General features: G+C 54.8%; 2 protein-coding genes across 4 annotated transcripts; one reads left to right on the top strand and one right to left on the bottom strand.

Moving 5' to 3' along the window:
* Window positions 1-90: 90 nt before the first annotated feature.
* Window positions 91-4,215, top strand: FAM180B (family with sequence similarity 180 member B). Of its 3 annotated transcripts, none has more exons than XM_073016291.1 (3): window positions 91-248; window positions 1,700-1,972; window positions 2,840-4,215. In XM_073016291.1, exons 2-3 carry the CDS (start codon window positions 1,765-1,767, stop codon window positions 3,511-3,513), a joined length of 882 nt encoding a protein of 293 aa, XP_072872392.1. In that variant the 5' UTR covers window positions 91-248; window positions 1,700-1,764; the 3' UTR covers window positions 3,514-4,215. The 3 variants fall into 3 exon arrangements, with proteins under 3 accessions (XP_072872392.1, XP_037855256.1, XP_037855257.1); XM_037999328.2 differs by having other exon boundaries at window positions 91-1,972; window positions 2,840-2,910; window positions 3,118-4,215; XM_037999329.2 differs by lacking the exon at window positions 91-248 and having other exon boundaries at window positions 1,891-1,972; window positions 3,118-4,215.
* Window positions 4,216-4,682: 467 nt separating this feature from the next.
* C1QTNF4 (C1q and TNF related 4) lies at window positions 4,683-10,571 on the bottom strand. Its single transcript, XM_007999293.3, has 3 exons — window positions 10,465-10,571; window positions 9,754-9,923; window positions 4,683-5,832 (listed from the first exon to the last, which is right to left on the bottom strand). Exons 1-3 carry the CDS (start codon window positions 10,491-10,493, stop codon window positions 4,838-4,840), a joined length of 1,194 nt encoding a protein of 397 aa, XP_007997484.2. The 5' UTR covers window positions 10,494-10,571; the 3' UTR covers window positions 4,683-4,837.
* Window positions 10,572-18,674: the final 8,103 nt, after the last annotated feature.

Here is an 18,674-nt window from a genome sequence, read left to right as displayed (position 1 = left end):
TGTAATGGGGAGAAATGATGTTTGACGGGGGACACAGGCAGACAGGGGTGTTTCCCTGCTCCCTTAGAGAGACACTACTAAACCAGGGAGTCTTACGGGTTTTTTTGTTTTTTATTTTCTGAGACAGTGTCTTGCTCTTGTTGCCCAGGCTGGAGTGCAATGGCGCGATCTCGGCTCACTGCAACCTCTGCCTCCTGGGCTCAAGCAGTTCTCCCACCTCAGCCTCCCGAGAAGCTGGGATTACAGATGTGCGTCACCATGCTCAGCTAGTTTTTGTAGAGATGGGGTTTCACCATGTTGCCTGGGCTGGTCTTGAACTACTGTCCTCAAATGATCCCACCCACACTGGCCTCCCAAAGTGCTGGGATTATAGGTGTGAGCCACCACACTCAGCTAGGGGTCTATTTTAATGGGACTAAAGAGTGTAGTTGCAGACCTAGTGGCCTGCAGGCATGGATGTATTTCTGAGAGGAATTCTAGAGCTGTAATTAAAAGTTCTCACGGTCCACAGGGATTCAGGATGGGTGTGGCATGGCAGCCTATCACTCTTGGGCTATAGAAACCTTCCTGGTTTCTGGCCTGAGCTGAGAATGGTGTTTTTTTTGTTTTTTGTTTTTTTGAGGCAGAGTTTTGCTATTGTTGCTCAGGCTGGAGTGCAATGGCATGATCTTGGCTCACTGCAACCTCTGCCTCCCGGGTTCAAGCAATTCCCTGCCTCAGCCTCCTGAGTAGCTGGGATTACAGGCTTGTGCCACCACACCCGGCCAGTTTTGTGTTTTTAGTAGAGATGGGGTTTCTCCATGTTGGTCAGGCTGGTCTCGAACTCCCGACCTCGCGTGATCTCCCCGCCTCGGCCTCCCAAAGTGCTGGGATTACAGGTGTGAGCCACTGCGCCGGGCTGGTGGGGGTTTTTTGAGACATGGTCTTGGTCTGTCACCCAAGCTAAGGTGAGTACAGCAGTGTGATCATGGTTCGCTGCAGTCTAGACTGCCTGGGCTCAGCTGATCCTCCCACCTCAGCCTCCTGAGTAGCTGGGACCACAGGTGTGTACCACTATGCCCAGCTAATTTTTTTATTTGTAGAGATGAGGTCTCACCATGTTGCCCAGGCTGGTCTTGAATTCCTGGGCTCAAGCCATCCTGTCTTGCCCTCCTCAAGTGCTGGGATTACAGGCATGAGCCACCATGCCCACCCTGAATTAAGAATGTTGTTAGGAAATAAGAGGTCCCAGGGCTGGGGCAAAAACCACTGAGGAGCTGCAGATTTGTCTGTCTGCCAGGAGACAGTACTCCCTAGTCCAGCTGGTCTAGGGGTCTGTTCAGCCTGCGGCGGAGTGCCTGAGACGGGAGTGCTTGGCTCTGCCTGTATGCAGGGCCGCCCAGCCAGCCCGCCATGCAGTTGGAAGACTTTGCAGCTGATGCTTTTGGCAGCTGAAGGGCTCCATGGAGGCTGGGCTGGGCCAGACTGGGTGTCGGGGCTGGTCTCAGTTGCAGGATATTTTGAGGGTGCAGACGGTAAGATGGTCTTACCGCCTGGGCTCTTTCCTACCCTTTGGGAGGGCCAAGCTAGAGCTATTTGCTACCAAACACCTTTTTCCTATTAACTAAGCATACCGCCCAGCTGGGCAGGAACAGGCTGAGGGCCTGACAAGCAGGGAGCCAGGCTCCTGCCAACAACCAAAGATTCCCCATTTCTAAAGGATGGAAAGAGCCCATGGGAGGTGACCGAGGCCACAGCCAGCCCCTCCCTGTTCAGCATTGAACAATGACACGCATTACAGAGCTCTGGAGCAGCCTGCAGTGGAAAGTTGGAGCCGAGGTGTGTGGCAGGCAGATGAGGGAGCAGAGAACTGCTGAACAGAGTGAAACTCAGAGGACGTGGTGGAGCATGGCTGCGACCCTGCAGTTCCTGGCTTGCCTGGTGGTAGCCATCTGCCTCCTCTCTGGTGTGACTACAACCCAGCACCATGCAGGTACCGGGGCTTCAGGGTGGGTGGAGAGGAGCCAAGGAAGGCTGCTGGCTGACAGCAGTTAACAGCTGGCTCTATTTGAGGCTAGTCGGGCATAGAAGTGTGGGCATGGTGGGTACCAGGCTGATGTGTGCTGGGTGACAACGTGGGCCGCCCTCCCCAGAACTGGAAAGATACAGGTGACAACTAGGGAGATAGCCCTAGGTGCTCTTAATGCTGGCCCTGGGCTCATTCCCACAGATGCCCAAAGCAGGGTCTCTTGACCTGTCTGGGTTTGGAACAAACATTACAAGGGTGAGGCAACACCCCAAGGTGTGGGCCGGAGGGAGCTGCCACAGACATCCTCCCCTGCCCTGTGGTCCCTGCCTCACATCCTCCCCTGCCCTATCCTCCCTGCCCTGTCCTCCTTCTCCCTCCCTTACTGCTGAGAAGGAGCAGGGAGAGTAGGCTCTTCCCAAAGAGGTCCTTGTCCTTGGGAGAGTCACTGGCACTGTTTTAGGTGACTCTGTCCTCCGATGATTATAGGGAGAGGAGGAGGGTGGGGAAGGGTCTTGTGACCCGTTGGCCTGGAGCTCTTTACCAAGGGCATTGTGCAATTTAGAGGAGGAGTCCTGGGCATTTGCCAACATGGTAACTATGCTTGGAATGATGCTTTTGAGATCAGAAGACCTATGCCTGGGAGAGTGAATGTCAATGTGCATGTGTGTGCATGAGAGGGAGGGGAAACAGGGGCATGGGATGGCATTCCTGCCCTTTTGTAGAATGATGAAGCACTTGGGACCTCTACCACGCAGCAGAGGGACACTTCTGGGAGGCTGGGGTGTTCATGGTGTAGCATGGCAGGGGCCTGACTCCTCTCTGCTGCCCCAGGGCAGCCCATGGACAGCACCAGCGTGGGAGGTGGCCTGCAGAAGCCAGAGGCCCCGGAAGTGATGTTTGAGGTCTTTCCTCCCAGCCTGGGACATGAGGGTGGGCATGTCCAGAGGTCCCTAAGCTCAGGGTTGGGAATGGGGATGTCTCAGGGTGGACCTGCTAGGGGTTGGCGGGGGCAAGCCAGCATGGGTCCTGCTGCCTGCTTCTGCCCCCTCCCCCAGCCCACTCTTGCTCCCCGCCCTGCTCCCCAAGCCCTTACATGCCTCCCCTTGCAGCTGCTCTGGGCTGGGCTGAAGCTGGATGTCATGGGGCAGCTGCACATCCAGGATGAGGAACTAGCGTCCACACACCCAGGCCGCCGACTCAGGCTCCTCCTGCAGCACCACGTGCCCAGTGACTTGGAGGGCGCTGAGCAGCGGCTGCAGCAGCTCCAGGACCTGCGGAAGGGGCCTCCTCTTAGCACTTGGGACTTTGAACATCTGCTCCTCACAGGCCTGTCCTGCGTCTACCGGCTCCACGCAGCTAGTGAGGCTGAGGAACGGGGCCGCTGGGCCCAGGTCTTCACTCTCCTGGCACAGGAAACACTCTGGGACCTATGCAAGGGTTTCTGCCCCCAGGATCAGCCCCCTTCCCTGGGGTCCTGGGCCTCCATCCTTGACCCCTTCCCCTGACCCTCCCCTTTTGCTCTTTCACCTGCCATTACCCCCTCCCATCTCCTCAACTCCCCAGGCAGACCCATCTTGGGCAGGGGCTTCTGTCTGGCATCTGGTTTTTTCCACTGTGTTCAGATCTCTGGGCTTGGCTTGCACCCTGGACACCCCCTCTCTGCTTACCCCGACCCAATCGATCTTGTTTCCTGGATCTTGAGAGGCTAAGAACCCAGGCTGTGGGTCACAAGGAGTGGCCACAGAGCTAAGGGCACGACTTGCAGGCAGTGTGTGTGTGTGCTGAGATCTGGCGTCAGGGTTGAGAAGTGTGTTCAAGAGATGCTGAAAGGGAAGCTGCCCCAAGTAAGGCCAGGTCAGACCTTCCAACTCCTACCCTGGCGCTCTGTGATAGGTCCTGTGGAATTCACAGGAATCCTCTAGGTGCAGAGCACCCCCTTTTAGGCACAACCAAGGATCTGGGGTCCCTGAGCCTCCAAGTTCCCATCTGGGTTGGGAGAATAGACTTTTTGAGTTCTGTCTGTTGGAGGACTGGAGGGAAACAGGGGGAGGGAGGAACATTTTCTCTTTAGGGGTAGGGAGGCAATATCTCAACACCTCAGATGGGGGAGTAAGGCTGGCAGGCCAAGCAGAGACAACCGGAGGTGGGCTGGGCCAGGTGTGGGCCTGATTCTGTGTTGCTCTTCTCATAAAAGTTCTGTTTCGGCCTCCCGGAGCCTGTGTCATTCTATGTCGGAATAAGCGGTCTAACTCCTGCTCTGGGCAAATCACTCTCCCCATCCTGGGAAGGCAAGAGTCAGGGCAACCAGGTATCAACTCATCCCATTCCCATACCCTGCTGGAAGAAGGAATGCACTCTCCTTGAATCTCATGCCCCCAGTGGGGTAATGGGGTGCTGTTCCTTGTCACAGAAAGGCATCAGCGGGGAGCTAAGACTGAGGTCGTAGGTCAATGATGAGTCAGAGGGCTGGACAAGGTAGGGATATGAAAGGGAGGCCCCCAACGGACTAGGCGAATGTGGTTCCACCAAATTCCCACCTCCTCACCCTCCCAGGGTCTGAGGGGACCCTGCTCTCCAACCTCCAACCCCTTCCTCGGGCCTGCGGGTCCGCAGTAGTCAGTGCCTATCCCGCCTGCCCCCAGCGAATGCGTCGCAGTCAAGACAGAGCAGGGGCCTGGGTTGCCGGGCGCTGCGCAGGCCCCCTTTCCGCTTTATTGGCAGAGTCCAGGCGCGCCCGGCGGCCGTGGCGCTCGCGCGAGGCGTTCGGGCCGCGGGCCCGGCCCAGCATGCACGCCCCTGGCCCTCCCGGGCTCCTCTCTGGCCCGGGGCTCACAGCAGTTCCGGGGCCCCGAGGCCTGGCGGGGCGGCGGGGGCGAGGTCGGGGTACACCAAGAAGCCAGAGAAGGTGATGTACTTGCCGTGGTTGCTGTAGGCGCCGTAGCCGTCGTGGTCGTGGCTGAGCAGCCAGACGGCGTCGCCGCGCCGCAGGGCCAGCATCACGCTCTGGCTCTGCATCTCGCGGCGCCGCGACGCGCCGTCGTCGTAAATCATGGCCTGCACCTCGTCGCGGTTCTTCATCAGCTTCACCGACAGCGTCTTACGCGGCAGCTTGCCCAGCGTGAAGGAGAAGAAGTAGGCGCCGGGCAGGCGGCAGCGGAACACGCCGGCCGCCGCGTCGAAGTCGCCGCCAATGTTGACCAGCTCGGTGTCGAAGGCTAGCGGCCGGTGCCGTGGCCCGGACCCCGCGTCCGAGCCCACCAGGCTGCGCGTGCGCGCCGCCGAGAATGCCGAGCGCGGCTCGGGGGGCGCGGGCGGCCCGCGCGCAGGCGCGTCGGCGTCGGCGTCGGCGTAGACCAGGTAGCCGCTGAAGGTGGCGCCGGGCGCGCCCAGCGCGTACTGCGGGGCGCCATGCAGCCGCAGCCAAACTGTGTCGCCGTAGTCGAGCTGCAGCATGGCGCTCTGGCTGGCGGCGCGCCGTGCGCTGGGCCGCCTCTGCTCGTCGAAGGCCAGCGCCTGCACCTCGTCGTGGTTCCGCACCAGCATCACCGACAGGCTCTTGTGTGGGGCCTTGCCAGCCGTGAAGGAGAAGAAGTAGGCGCCGGGCACGCGGCAGCGGAATTGGCCCGTGGCCGCGTCGAAGTCGCCCCCGATGTTCACGTACACCTTGTCGAAGGTCACCGCCATCTCCGACGCGCCCTCCAGGGGAGTGGTGCGTGCCGCCGAGAAGGCCGAGCGCAGCTCTGAGGAGCCTGGGCCGGGGGCCGGGCCCAGGGCCCAGCAGGCCGCTGGGCCCAGCAGGCCTAGCAGAAGCGGCAGCATGGAGCCTGGGAGGGAGACCGAGGGGCGGGAGAAGAGGGTTGGCAGGGGCGGCCTCCAAACGTTAGGCTCTCCACCGGGAGACAAGGGTTCTAGACCCACAAGTAGGTTTCAATTTTCCTACATCCTTGCACTAGCTCAGTGCTTCTCAAACTCTAGCGAGTCTCACTGTCACCTGGAGGGCGTGTTCAAACATACATAGTTGGGCCCCATCCCCAGAGTTCGTTCAGTAGGTTCTGGGATGGACCTGAGAATTTGCATTTCTTTGTTTTGAGATGGAGTCTCGCTCTTGTCACCCAGGCTGGAGTGTAATGGCCCGATCTCGGCTCACTGCAACCTCTGCCTCCCCGGTTCAAGCGATTCTCCTGCCTCAGCCTCCCAAGTAGCGAGAATTTGCATTTCTTTTCTTTTCTTTTTTTTTTTTTTGTGGAGACAGAGTCTCACTCTGTGAACCAGGCTGGAGTGCAGTGGCATGATCTCGTCTCACTGCAACCTCCACCTCCCGGGTTCAAGCAGTTCTCCTGACTCAGCCACCCCAGTAGCTGGGACTACAGGCGTGCACCACCATGCCCTGCTAACCTTTTGTATTTTGGGTAGAGAACGGGGTTTCACCGTGTTGCCCAGGCTGGTCTCGAACTCCTGAGCTCAGGCAGTCCGCCCACCTGGGCCTCCCAAAGTGTCAGGATTACAGGCATGAGCCACCATGCCTGGCTAAGAATTTGTATTTCTAATATGTTTCTGGATGATGCTGATGCTGCTGATCCAAGGACCACATGCTGAGAACTACTGGATTAAGCTAGGAGTCTCCAAACCTCTGTGTGTGTGTGCATACCCACACACTGAAACCTCCCCCCGCCTTTTTTTTTTTTTGAGACAGAGTCTCGCCCTGTCACCAAGGCTGGAAGTGCAATTGCCTGATCTCAGCTCGCTGCAACCTCCGCCTCCCAGGTTCAAGCAATTTTCCTGCCTTAGCCTCCTGAGTAGCTAAGATTACAGATACCATCATGCCCAGCTAATTTTTTGTATCTTTAGTAGAGATGGGGTTTCACCACGTTGGCCAGGCTGGTCTTGAACTGACCTCAAGTGATCCACCTGCCTCAGCCTCCCAAAGTGCTGGGATTACAGGCGTGAGCCATCATGCTAGGCCTTGAAACCACCCCTCCCCCCCCTTTTTTTTCTGAGACAGAGTCTGGCTCTGTTGCCAGGCTGGAGTGCAGTGGCTCGATCTCGGCTCACTGCAACCTCCGCCTCACGGGTTCAAGCGATTCTCCTGGCTCAGCCTCCCAAAGTAGCTGGGACTACAGGCATGTACCACCACGCCCAGCTAATTTTTGTATTTTTAGGAGAGACGGGGTTTCACCATGTTGGCCAGGATGATCTCAATCTCTTGACTTTGTGATCCGCCTGCCTCAGCCTCCCAAAGTGTTGGGATTACGGGCGTGAGCCACCGCACCCGGACGAAACCCCTTTCTTAAATGAAAGCTTGCACACAGACCAGCAGAAACGCTCTGGTTGAAGAAGCCTACAGCCCTGTCTGCTTGGCTCGCCCCTACACCTCCTGTTTGACACCCAGGGGCCCTGGTAACCCGGGGGATTCAGGGGGGTCTCTTGAGTTCCCCTCAGTTCCAGTTGGCTGCATTTTCCTGTGGTTATTTTATGGTCCTTGGTCTGCTACTCACGCAGGCACTGGCTTTCTGTGTCAATGCTCTGCATGACCATTACTGTTTAAGACCCATCTGAGCAGGAAAGGAAATCGCTGCTCCCTGACCCCTTTCCTGGCCTCACCAGGGGCCCTTCCTGCACAGAGGAGGCGAGAACAGTTGGGCTTTGAGGTAGCTTCCTCCCCCGTGAAATCAGAGTAAAAAGAAGGTGACTCCTTTCTCTTTGCTTGGAGGCTGGTTACTTAGGGGAAGGAGTGGTGAGCCAGGGGCTACCAGGGATGGACAGGGAGAGCAACAATTCCAGCAGGGCTTTAGCAAGGCTGTGAAGTCAGCAGCTTTGTTCCTTGGGAGTGATGGATTGGAGAGGACAGCCAGCCAGATCTGGGTTCAGGTCCTGGCTCTACCACTCACACTGTGAAACCCTGGGCAGGTACCCTAACTTCTCTGGGCATGGCTTCCTCCATGTAAATGGGGAGGAGACCTCACACACAGGCTTGCTGTGGGGGTGCTCTGAGATAGGTGTGAACATGGTTTGTCAATGGCAGTGCTGAGGGGTGCAGATGCTTCTGTTGGTTGCCCTGACAAAAGTGATCTGGTCCAGTTCTTGATGTAAGGGTTTAGGGACTCAGTCACTCCTACCCCTGGGAGCTTGGTGAAGGCACTGCTTGACTCAAAGGAGTCACTGTCTGATGTAAGGATTCCATCCTGCTTCCTAGTAGGGCATGCACTTTGGGACTTGAATACCCAAAGGCCCTGATGTGGAAACAAAACAGGAAAGAAATGAGCTGGAGACAGCCTGGGATGTGGGCTGCTTTAGAAAGTACCCTGTAAGTATGTGTAGCTCTGTGTCAGGGCCCTGCTGAAAGGGGTTGCCACGTGTGGATGTGCAGAACATCCTAGCTAGAATCTAGCTCACACTCCACATGTTAGAGCAGCACCTGGGATAAAGTATGCCACCTTCTCATTCTCATAATAAAGACCCCAAGTTGCTAGCCCAACTGAATGCTGTCTGCTTCCAGAGGAGGTGCCTTTTCTAATTCTCACAAAGGTGTCCTATGGGTTAGTGATACCCTTGGTTAGGATAGGGAGGAGGGAAGGGGCCATCCACGGTGGTGAAGATGGCACCTCACAAGTGTCCAGTACATTCCCTTTTACAAATTTCTTTTAGGCACATGGTCTCGGCAAACCTGCAAGACAGGTGGGCCCTCTCCCATTTTATAGATGAGAAAGCTAAGGCCCAACAAGGGAAAGCATTTTGGCCCAAGGTCACCCATGGAACACTGAGATTTTTTTACTCAAATTCTGTATGCCTTCCTCTCTGTCACTCTTCCCTCCTAGACACAGGTATGTCCAGCCAAGTTGTCCTCTGCCTCAGTTTACCTTTTTGCAAAACTAGGAGAGATCAGGGGAATGAGTCTTGGGATCCAGGATGAGGAAGACAGAAAGAAAGCAAAACCAAACAAAAGCAAGCAAACACATTCTCTAGTGTTTTGTCTTCTGGGAGCATGGGGAACAGCTCAGCTTTTCCTGACACGGCTGCTTTCCTAGTGGGTCATGCCCCAGAAGAAGCTGCCCAGCAACCTCCCGACCAAGGTTGGTGCACCCCACCAGTGCCAAGGGTCTTCCTGTGTGCCCAGTACCCAGCCTCCATTTCACCCACACTGTCCAATTCCCAGATCCCTGGGTCCTCATCCTTCCCTGAACCCCCTTCCCTGAGCAGGTCAGAGGTGTGGGAGGGCGTGTCAGGTGGGTGTCATAGCTCCAGGGAAGGAAATGGCTGTTCCTGGCTCTGTCCAGGTGGGGCTCAAAATAGTCATCTTCAAAGAGAAAAACTGGAACACAGAACTGGGCAGACCCAGAGCCCCGGAGCCAAGGCGGGAGGTGCAGGCTGAGGGGCTTGCAGAGCTCCCCCTTGCCCCGCCACTCACCAGTTAACCCTTCCCTCAAGCCCTGCCAGAGCCCCCTCCCCAACCTACCTTGAAAGCCCCTCATCCTTCCAAGAAGTCCCACTTTCACAGAAGCCAATTAATCCTTATTTTTAAAAAACAAAAACCAGAAAGGGGTATCCTAATCCCTCTCCCCCGAGACCTTCCCTCCATCCATCCATCCATCCATCCCTTCGGAATGAAAGCCCTTGTGCCTGTTTCACGAAAAGGCTCCCAGGTCCTCCTTTCAAGGAAAAAGGACCCAATTTCCCCGCGCCTCCCCAGCCCCCGTTTCCAGTAAAGGGGAAACCTCGGCTCCCCGCCTTTCCTGAGCTGACCTCACCTGGCTGGGGGCGGCGGTCGGGTCGGGTTCGGTCCGAGCCCGCGATCCGGCTGCGGGCTGCGGGCTGCGGGCTGCGGGCGCCGGGCTGCGCACTGACCGCCCGCGCTGCGGCGGGAGCGGCGGGGGCTCCGGCTGCTTCTCCCGGCTCTGAGGCGGCGGCGGACAGGGTGCTGGGGCCCCGGGCCGGGCGTGGGGAGGCGTGAGGGAAAGGGAAGGTCAGCCAGAGAGGGAGCCGAGCGAGCGGAGAGGCGGGAGGAGAGGCGGAGGAGAGGCGGGAGGGGGAGAGGAGGAGAGTAGGGGGAGAGGGAGGGGCGAGCTGCGGGGCCTAGGGGCTCCGCACGGAGCCTGCGCCGAGCACTGGACCCTTCCTCATCTGTGACCTCCTTAGAGCTTCGTCCTCTGGGTCTAGACAGCAGGCATCATTAATCTGAGCAGTTGGGGAAACTGAGGCCAGAGGCAGCGGCCAACGCGGGGTGGCCCAGAGTGCTCTGCAGTCCAGCTTCCTTCCTGGTGTGGGGTGAGAGGGCTAGAGCTGGACTCAGAGACTGGACTAGCCTTTGGGCTGTAAGGACAGTGGAAGGTGAGATTTTGGCTGGGACAGATGTCCAAGCTGAGTGGCCTTGGGGGAGGGGTCTGAAGGAAAAGAAGGATAAATGGGTCAATGCTGCCAGTAAAGGAAGAGCTGAAAATAACCTAGTTTTTCCTCCTCACCTCCAAATCGGAAGATGCCCACCATCCATTAGGAAACAGGGAGAAGGCAGTCTGCGTCCCCCTGGGAGAGGGGCAGTAAGGAGAAGAGTCCTTGGGGCAGAATGGAATTTTCTGCTGGAAAGGTTGCTCCTGCAAGAAGGAACAGGGTTGAGAAGGGCAATAGGTGGGCAAGAAAGGCCTCTGGAGAGGGAAACTGACACCCTGCCTCGCTGGGGCCAGGCTAGCAGGAGTCCAGCAGGGCACCCGGGCTGGGAACAGCGGTCTTCCCACGGTAACACTCACCAGAGGCACTAGTGCTGGCCTCTACTGTGGACTTCGAGCCCACGGGGTGGGGGGCTCAGACTCCCTTTCTCTAGGCTGCTGTTCTCTCCCATGATGACTGTAGAGATGATGACACTGCCTGGCACTCAGTAGATGTTGACTGAGTGGATGACTTTCAAAGAGCTCTACTCTCAGCAGCCAAGAGCTGGTGCCCTCTGCCTGGCCCTGGTTGACTCCGGAGCCATAGGCTCTAATCCTGCCTCTGCCGCAGGTCTGCTCTGTGGTCCCTGAGAGGCCTGAACCCCTGTGGACCCCCCGTCCTCTGGAGCTTTCCTTTTGGAGCTCTCAAAGTTACCCAACCCCAGTTAATTTATTTGTCTCTAGGAAGATGTTGGTAGAGGTGATTGGCTCCGCTTCAAGTGTGTTAGGTGAATGATGGAATGAATTAACAAATATGTGCCTGAATAGAAAGGAATGAATGGAGGTGTTTCAGGCTGAATAATGAGGGTATTTGTTGACAGAGGGTGAAGCACCCGTCTAGCCCTTGTCAGATCACAACTGTCTCCTTCACCAGCTTGAAAAGCTTTGGCCACAGGACTGTGCGGAGGACAAGAGGCAGGGTAAGGGTGGGATGAGCCGCACAGGGATGTCGAAGGAGAGCTGGGGAATGTCGAAGGAGAGCTGGGGAATGTCAAAGGAGAGCTAGGGGAGGCCAAAAGCCAACCTGTGGTCCTTCTTAGGGCCATGGGCCCCTTCTGGACCAGAAGAGTGGGGCTGTTCTCCTGAGGGCGTGATTCCAATGGTGGGAGGGGAGGAGAGGGGAGAAGGTATGTTATAGGATAGTATAATCCCAGTTGAGGTTCAGTTCAGGCTGGGATTTGACACTCCCTGGATTCACAAGAGTTCTAACCAGAGAAGTCAGGGTTGAGGTAGAGATAGGTGGCTGGGGCAGATGACATCAGGATTTGCATCAGGTGACTGGGATAGGGAGGAATCCACTGGGAAAGGGATATAGAGAAAGATGATGCCATGAGCTGGTAGGTGTAAGGCAGATGGTTGGGCTCCAGAATGGGAATTAAGAAGAGGTGGCAGCAGGATCCAGAGAAAAGCCCTAGGCTGGTTATAGTTCCTGCTCCCTCCTCTCTTGTTTTGCAGCCACAATTTTATTTATTTTTGAGACAAGGTCTTGATGTGTCACCTGGGCTGGAGTGCAGTGGTATGATCTTGGCTCACTGCAGCTTTGACCTTGCGGGCTCAAGTGACTCTCCCACCTCAGCCTCCCAGGTAGCTGGGACTACAGGTGCAGGCCACCATGCCTGGCTAATTTTTTAAAAATTTTTTTGTAGAGACGAGGTCTCACTCCATTGCCCAGGCTGGTCTTAAACAACAATTATTTTATTTATTTTTAAATTGAGATGGGTATGGCTGGGCATGGTGGCTCACGCCTGTAATATTAGCACTTTGGGAGGCCAAGGTGGGAAGATCCCTTGAGCTCCGAAGTTTGAGACCAGCTTGGGCAACAGAGTGAGACCCCATCTCTTTCTCTTTTTTTTTTTTTGAGACAGACTCTTGCTCTGTTGCCCAGGCTGGAGTGCAATGCTGCGATCTCAGCTCACTGCAACCTCCACCTCCCGGGTTCAAGCGATTCTCCTGCCTCAGCCTCCTGAGTAGCTGGGATTACAGGGGTGCGCCAGCACACCTGGCTAATATTTTGTATTTTTAGTAGACATGGGGTTTCACCATGTTGGTCAGGCTAGTCTTGAACTACTGACCTCGTGATCTGCCTGCCTTGGCCTCCCAAAGTGCTGGGATTGTAGGTGTGAGCCACCACGCCCAGCTGACCCCATCACTTTAAAAAAATAATAAAGTTAAAAAAATTAACATTCAAATATATATAAATTTAGATGGGCTTTTTTTTTTTTTTCTTGAGATGGAGTTTCGCTCTTGTTGCCCAGGCTGGAGTGCAATGGAGCGATCTTGGCTCACTGCAACCCCCTCTCCCGGGTTCAAGTGATTCTCCTGCCTCAGCTTCATGAGCAGCTGGGATTACAGGCGTGTGCCACCACACCCAGCTAATTTTGTATTTTTAGTAGAGATGGGAGTTTCTCTGTGTTGGTCAGGCTGTTCTCAAACTCCCGACCTCGGGTGATCTGCCTGCCTCGGCCTCCCAAAATGCTGGGATTTCAGGCGTGCCCGGCTGAGATAGGTTCTTACTCTGTCACCCAGGCTGGAGTGCAGTGGCACGATCTTGGCTCACTGCAGCCTGGGTTCAAGTGATCCTCCCCCCTCAGCCTGCCGCCACGTGGCAGCTAATAGACAACAATAATTTTTATATATTTTTGTTTTTATTTTTTGAGATGGAATTTCGCTCGTTACCCAGGCTGGAGTGCAATGGTGCGATCTCGGCTCACTGCAACCTCCGCCTCCTGGGTTCAAGCAATTCTCCTGCCTCAGCTTCCTGAGTAGCTGGGATTACAGGCATGTGCCACTACATTTTTGTATTTTTAGTAGAGACGGGTTGGCCAGGCTGGTCTTGAACTCCTGACTTCAAGTAATCCACCTGCCTTAGCCTCCCAAAATGCTGGGATTACAGGCGTGAGCCACTGCACCTGGCCGACAACAATAATTTTAATAGCAGGTTCCTTTCCCTGAGTGTAGTAGATGCTGTCAATGCCCCACCCACACCTCCAGGCCTACCAGGAGGTCACCCACAGACAGTTCCTGACCAGGCCCCTGCTTCCTGTGTCCCTCCTGAGGGCATTTTCAGCTATGGGAGTGAGTGTGGGGCAGGCCCAAAGGGCTGTGGAGTTAATACCCCCCGAGCAACCCCAGCCAGTTGTCCAGAGTTAGGGGTAAATACCCCAGCTTTCTGGTCCCTCCGTGGGAGCATTCCACATCCCAATTCCAGGTCATGTTTCAGACTCAGAGAGACTCCAGCCGAGTTCAGTTCTCCATGGTGAAAAGCCGCTGGTATCTGTGCGCTTTATTCTGTTTCCTCTCTTTGTCTCATTTTCCCGCTCGCTCACCCTCCTTCTTGGGATCACAACTCTCTCCTTCACCAGCTTGAAAAGCTTGGGCCACAGGACTATGGGGAGGACAGGAGGCACGGTAAGGGTGGAATAAGCCACACAGGGATGTCGCAGGAGAGCTGGGGAAGGCTGGAAGCCAACCTAGGGCAGCCACAACCCTTCTTAGGGCCATGCGTCCCTTCTGGATCAGAAAAGTTAATGCAGGAGTAGGATTTAAACCCAGGTCTATCTGGCTCCCAAACCCAGTCCTTAACCACTATACTCTGCAGCCTCCCTTTCTCTGATTCTCTCTCAGCATTTTTTTTTTTTTTTTTGGGAGGGGGGGAACAAGAGTCTTACTCTGTCGTCCAGGCTGGAGTGCAGTCGCGTGATCTCAGCTCACTGCCACCTCTGCCTCCTGGGTTCAAGTGATTCTCCTGCCTCAGCCTCCTGAGTAGCTGGGACTACAGGTGTGCACCACCACACCCAGCTAATTTTTTTGTATTTTTGGTAGAGACAGGGTTTCACTATGTTGGCCAGGATGGTCTCGATCTCCTGACCTCGTGATCCGCCTGCCTTGGCCTCCCAAAGTGCTGGGATTACAGGCGTGAGCCACCGTGCCCGGCCCGAAGAGGCTCTTTCTAAATAATGGTGAGGATTTTGACAGGGTGAGTTGGAGTGGAGATGGAGGAGTGAGGGGGTGGAATCCAGTCAAAGATAAGAATGTGAGCCAAGGTGAGGAGGTGGCATAGGTGGAGCTTAGGGAAGGAAATGTACCAGGCTTGGTTGTGGAGAAGGGTTTGTGATGGGAAGTTATGGCAGGTAAGGAGTGTGGGGCTTAACTGCTGAGCTAACGAGCTTTTACCTTACAGTAGAGGAGAAGAAGGTGTGCTCAAAGCTGTATTTTAAGAAGATTACTCTGCAGATTGAAAGGCAGGAGAAAGACGACGAGGGGAGAGGCAGGCAGATGGGTGAGAAAATACTGAACGTGTCCAGATGAAAGTAAACTATCCAGGGGCAATGAGAAGGGAAGAGACAGATGGGAGAGGCACTGAGAAGAGAGATTCAGAGCCTGACAGAGTGAGCACACAGCTCACAATTTAATTAGCTTCCTGCTTTGCCAGTGGATTACAGGGAATTAGCAAAGCTCACAGTCCAGGGACCTTGCTGGGAGTTGAGGGGAAGTTAATGAGAAAGACAACAACATGCCCCGGGGAGAAATGAAAGAGGAGGAATGTTAGCCAAGCAGAGATGCCAGCAGGAGAAACGTACGTCTGGGCGCTGAGTCCTTGCCTTTCTCGGAGATTTCAGCCCTCCAGGGGAGCCGACTTTAGGGCTCCTGGTCACGCTCCTGCCCCACTGCTCTTGGTTCCAATTCCTCTGAGCACTTGGTAAGTGACCCTGGAGAGGGGAAGCTAGGAGTGCTTGCGAAGACCAAGTTCCCAACTCTCCCCTGGCCTTTTTCCCAGCAGGGCTCTAAGATCCCAACACCGGCCTTCCTAGAAGGCAGAACTGAATCCCCTGGGCCCCTTCTGCAGATGGACCAGGAGGTGACCTGCTCATGACCTGACGTGGCAAATTGCATTTTCAAATGTGACTGTGTCATCTCCTATCCCATGTGCTCTTCTTACAATGTGACCTTGTCAGTCCTCATGCAAAGGAGGAGTTACGTTAGGTCATTGAAAGGTGATGCCACTGCTGCTTGGATCTCTCTCTTGAAACCCTCATCCCTGGAGCCTAGCCATCAGGCTGTGAGGAAGCCTAGGTCACATGGAAAGGCCACGTGTAAATATTGTGGCCAACAGCCCTAGTCAGGACCAGCTACATCATTTGCAGAGAGTCCAGTGCAAAATGAAATTGTGGAGGGGCCGAGCGCGGTGGCTTATGCCTTTAATCCCAGCACTTTGGGAGGCCAAGGCAGGCAGATCACTTGAGGCCAGGAGTTTGAGACCAGCCTGGCCAACATGGCGAAACCCCGTCTCTAAAGTAAATACAAAAAGTGGCCAGGCATGGTGGCTCACGCCTGTAATCCCAGCACTTTGGGAGGCCAAAGTGGGCGGATCACCTAAGGTCAGGAGTTCGAGACCAGCCCGACCAACATAGTGAAACCCTGTCTCTACTAAAAATACAAAAATTAGCCAGGTGTGGTGGTTGGTGCGTGCCTGTAATCCCAGCTACTCGGGAGGCTGAGGCAGGAGAATCGCTTGAACCCAGGAGGCGGAGGTTGCAGTGAGCCGAGATCATACCACTGCACTCCAGCTTGGGCAACAGAGCAAGACTCTATCTCAAAAAAAAAAAAAAAGAAAAAAAAATTAGCCGGGTGTGATGGCACACACCTGTGGTCCCAGCTACTCAGGAGGCTGGGGCATGAGGATTGCTTGAATCTGCGAGGCAGAGGTTGCAGCAAGCCGACATCGTGCCACTGCTCTCCAGACTAGGCGACAGGGTGAGACCCTGTCTCAAAAAAAAAAAAAAAAAAAAAGAAGAAAGAAAATGTGGAGCCTACTGTTTTAAGAATTTAGAGCTTTAAACCAAGCACAGGGCTCTTTCAAGTGTGGCACCTTGCTCAGCCATACAAGCTGTGGGGCCACGAAGCTGGCCTGGCCCCAGCTGAGGTACCAGCATCACTGCCAGTGACATGGATGTACGGAAGCCTTTAAGAGGACACCAGGCATGGCCTCTGTCTGACTGCAACTGTGTGAGTGGCCCTGAATGAAAACTGCCTAGCTGAACCTAGTGCTCCACCAGACCCGCAAGGAATAAAGATGATTGTTGCTGGGTTTGCTGTTGGTATTTGTTTTGAGACAGAATCTCACTGTGTCACCCAGGCTGGAGTGCAGTGGCGCAATCTCAGCTCACTGCAACCTCTGCCTCCTGGGTTCAAGCGATTCTCTTGCCTCAGCCTCCCGAGTAGCTGGGATTACAGGTGCCTGCTACTGCACCCAGCTAACTTTTTTTGTATTTTCAGTAGAGACGGGGTTTCATCATATTGACCAGGCTGGTCTTAAACTCCTGACTTCAAGTGATCTACCAGCCTCGGCCTCCCAAAGTGCTGGGATTACAGGTGTGAGCCACCACCCCCAGCTGATTGTTGCTGTTTTAAACCAGGAAGTTTTGGGTTACTGTAGCAACAGAGAGTTGGAACACTGGGGTAACCAGACCTGGTCAAAACTGGCTGAAGATGCAGGACAGCCCCCAAGTTTCTCCCCATACCCAGGCTCATTCCCTGAACTGTTGTTGCAAGTTCTCCTTGACCCATGTTAGCAGAAGACATAGGAGGCACAAATAACTCCAGACTGTCAGGAGACCCAAATCCTACATCTGGCTATGGAACGCTGCACATTGACACCAAGATCTGCACGTCTTTGGGAGCAAAAGTCAGCTTTTCAGTTGGAGAGGGTGGAGAAAAAACCCACTGTTCTGTGAGCGGAAACAGTGGTAGCATTGGCCCTGGCAGGAGACGGTGTTTGGGTCTCCATGGCCTGCAGGAAGGGAGAAAAGGAAGGCTGTGTCCTGCCAAGGTGAGTTGAGAGACAGAAGCCCTGTGGCTCCTGTGGCTTTTTTTGTTTTCTTTCTTTTCTTTTTTTTGTTTTTTTGTTTTTTTTTTTTTTGAAACGGAGTCTCGCTCTGTCGCCCAGGCTGGAGTGCGGTGGCGCAATCTCCACTCACTGCAAGCTCCGCCTCCCGGGTTCACGCCATTCTCCTGCCTCAGCCTCCTGTGTGGCTGGGACTACAGACGCCCACCACCGCGCCCGGCTAATTTTTGTATTTTCAGTAGAGACGGGGTTTCACCGTGTTAGTCAGGATGATCTCGATCTCCTGACCTCGTGATCCGCCCATCTCGGCCTCCCAAAGTGCTGGGATTACCGGCGTGAGCCACCGCGCCCGGCCTCTTTTCTTTTTTTTTATTTGAGACGGAGTCTTGCTCTGTCGTCCAGGCTGGAGTGCAGTGACGCGATCTCGGCTCACTGCAACCTCTGTGTCCCGGGTTCAAGCAATTCTCCTGCCTCAGCCTCCCGAGTAGCTGGGATTACAGGTGCCCACCACCATGCCCGGCTAATTTTTGTATTTTTTTAGTAAAGGCGGGGTTTCACCAGCTTGGCCCGACTGGTCTCGAACTACTGACCTCTTGATCCACCTGTCTTGGCCTTCCAAAGTGTCCACCCACCTCGGCCTCCCAAAGTGCTGGGATTACAGGCAAGAGCCACCTTGTCCAACCAGCTTTTTTTTTCTTTTCTTTTTTTTTTTTTTTGAGACAGGGTCTCACTTTGTTGCCCAGGCCTGCCTTGAACACCTAGGCTCACACAGTCCTCCTGCCTCAGCCTCCCAAGGAGCTGGGATTATAGGTGCATGCCATTATGTCTGGTCACATTCTGATTCTGACTGGTGAGGGGTTGTGTTGAATTGCTTTGTCTGTGTTCACCCCAGTGTAGAGCCAGCTAGAGTGTAGGTCAGATGAGTCCCGAGTGACTGGCGAGACAGCTTAAATGTAAACATCATCTACAACCCAGTTGAGTAACTGCTGGAGGAGGAGGGAAGGGGGCAGGGAGAGGCATATAGCAATTTATCATTGTCCCCTCAGTTTTTAAAAGAGTAGGCAGAAACACAAACCAGAAGGTGCGAGAGGATCACTTGAGCCAGTAGGTGGAGGCTGCAGTGAGCCCAGATGGCACTCCTGCACTCCATTCCTTGTGGGCGGGTGGAAATTAGGAAGAGAAACTAATTCTAAGTGGAGGGATGCAGCTAGGCTTGATCAGAGAGGTAACACCTAAACGAAGCAGTGAAGGCTGCACTGGACTTTGACAGGTAACAATAGACTGAAGAGCATTCTGGAAGAAAGGAGCAGGGAGCAGGAAGTAACACTCTTAGGCAATTCAGAATCATGGTGAAGAGTAGTGGCTGGCATCAGACTGCCTTGGTTTGAATCCCAGCTTCTTCATT

This window comes from Chlorocebus sabaeus, chromosome 1 (assembly GCF_047675955.1).
Source record: "Chlorocebus sabaeus isolate Y175 chromosome 1, mChlSab1.0.hap1, whole genome shotgun sequence".
NCBI classification, from domain to species: Eukaryota; Metazoa; Chordata; class Mammalia; order Primates; family Cercopithecidae; genus Chlorocebus; species Chlorocebus sabaeus.
The sequence above is the reverse complement of the archived record's forward strand: the minus strand, read 5'-3'. Positions and strand labels throughout refer to the sequence as shown.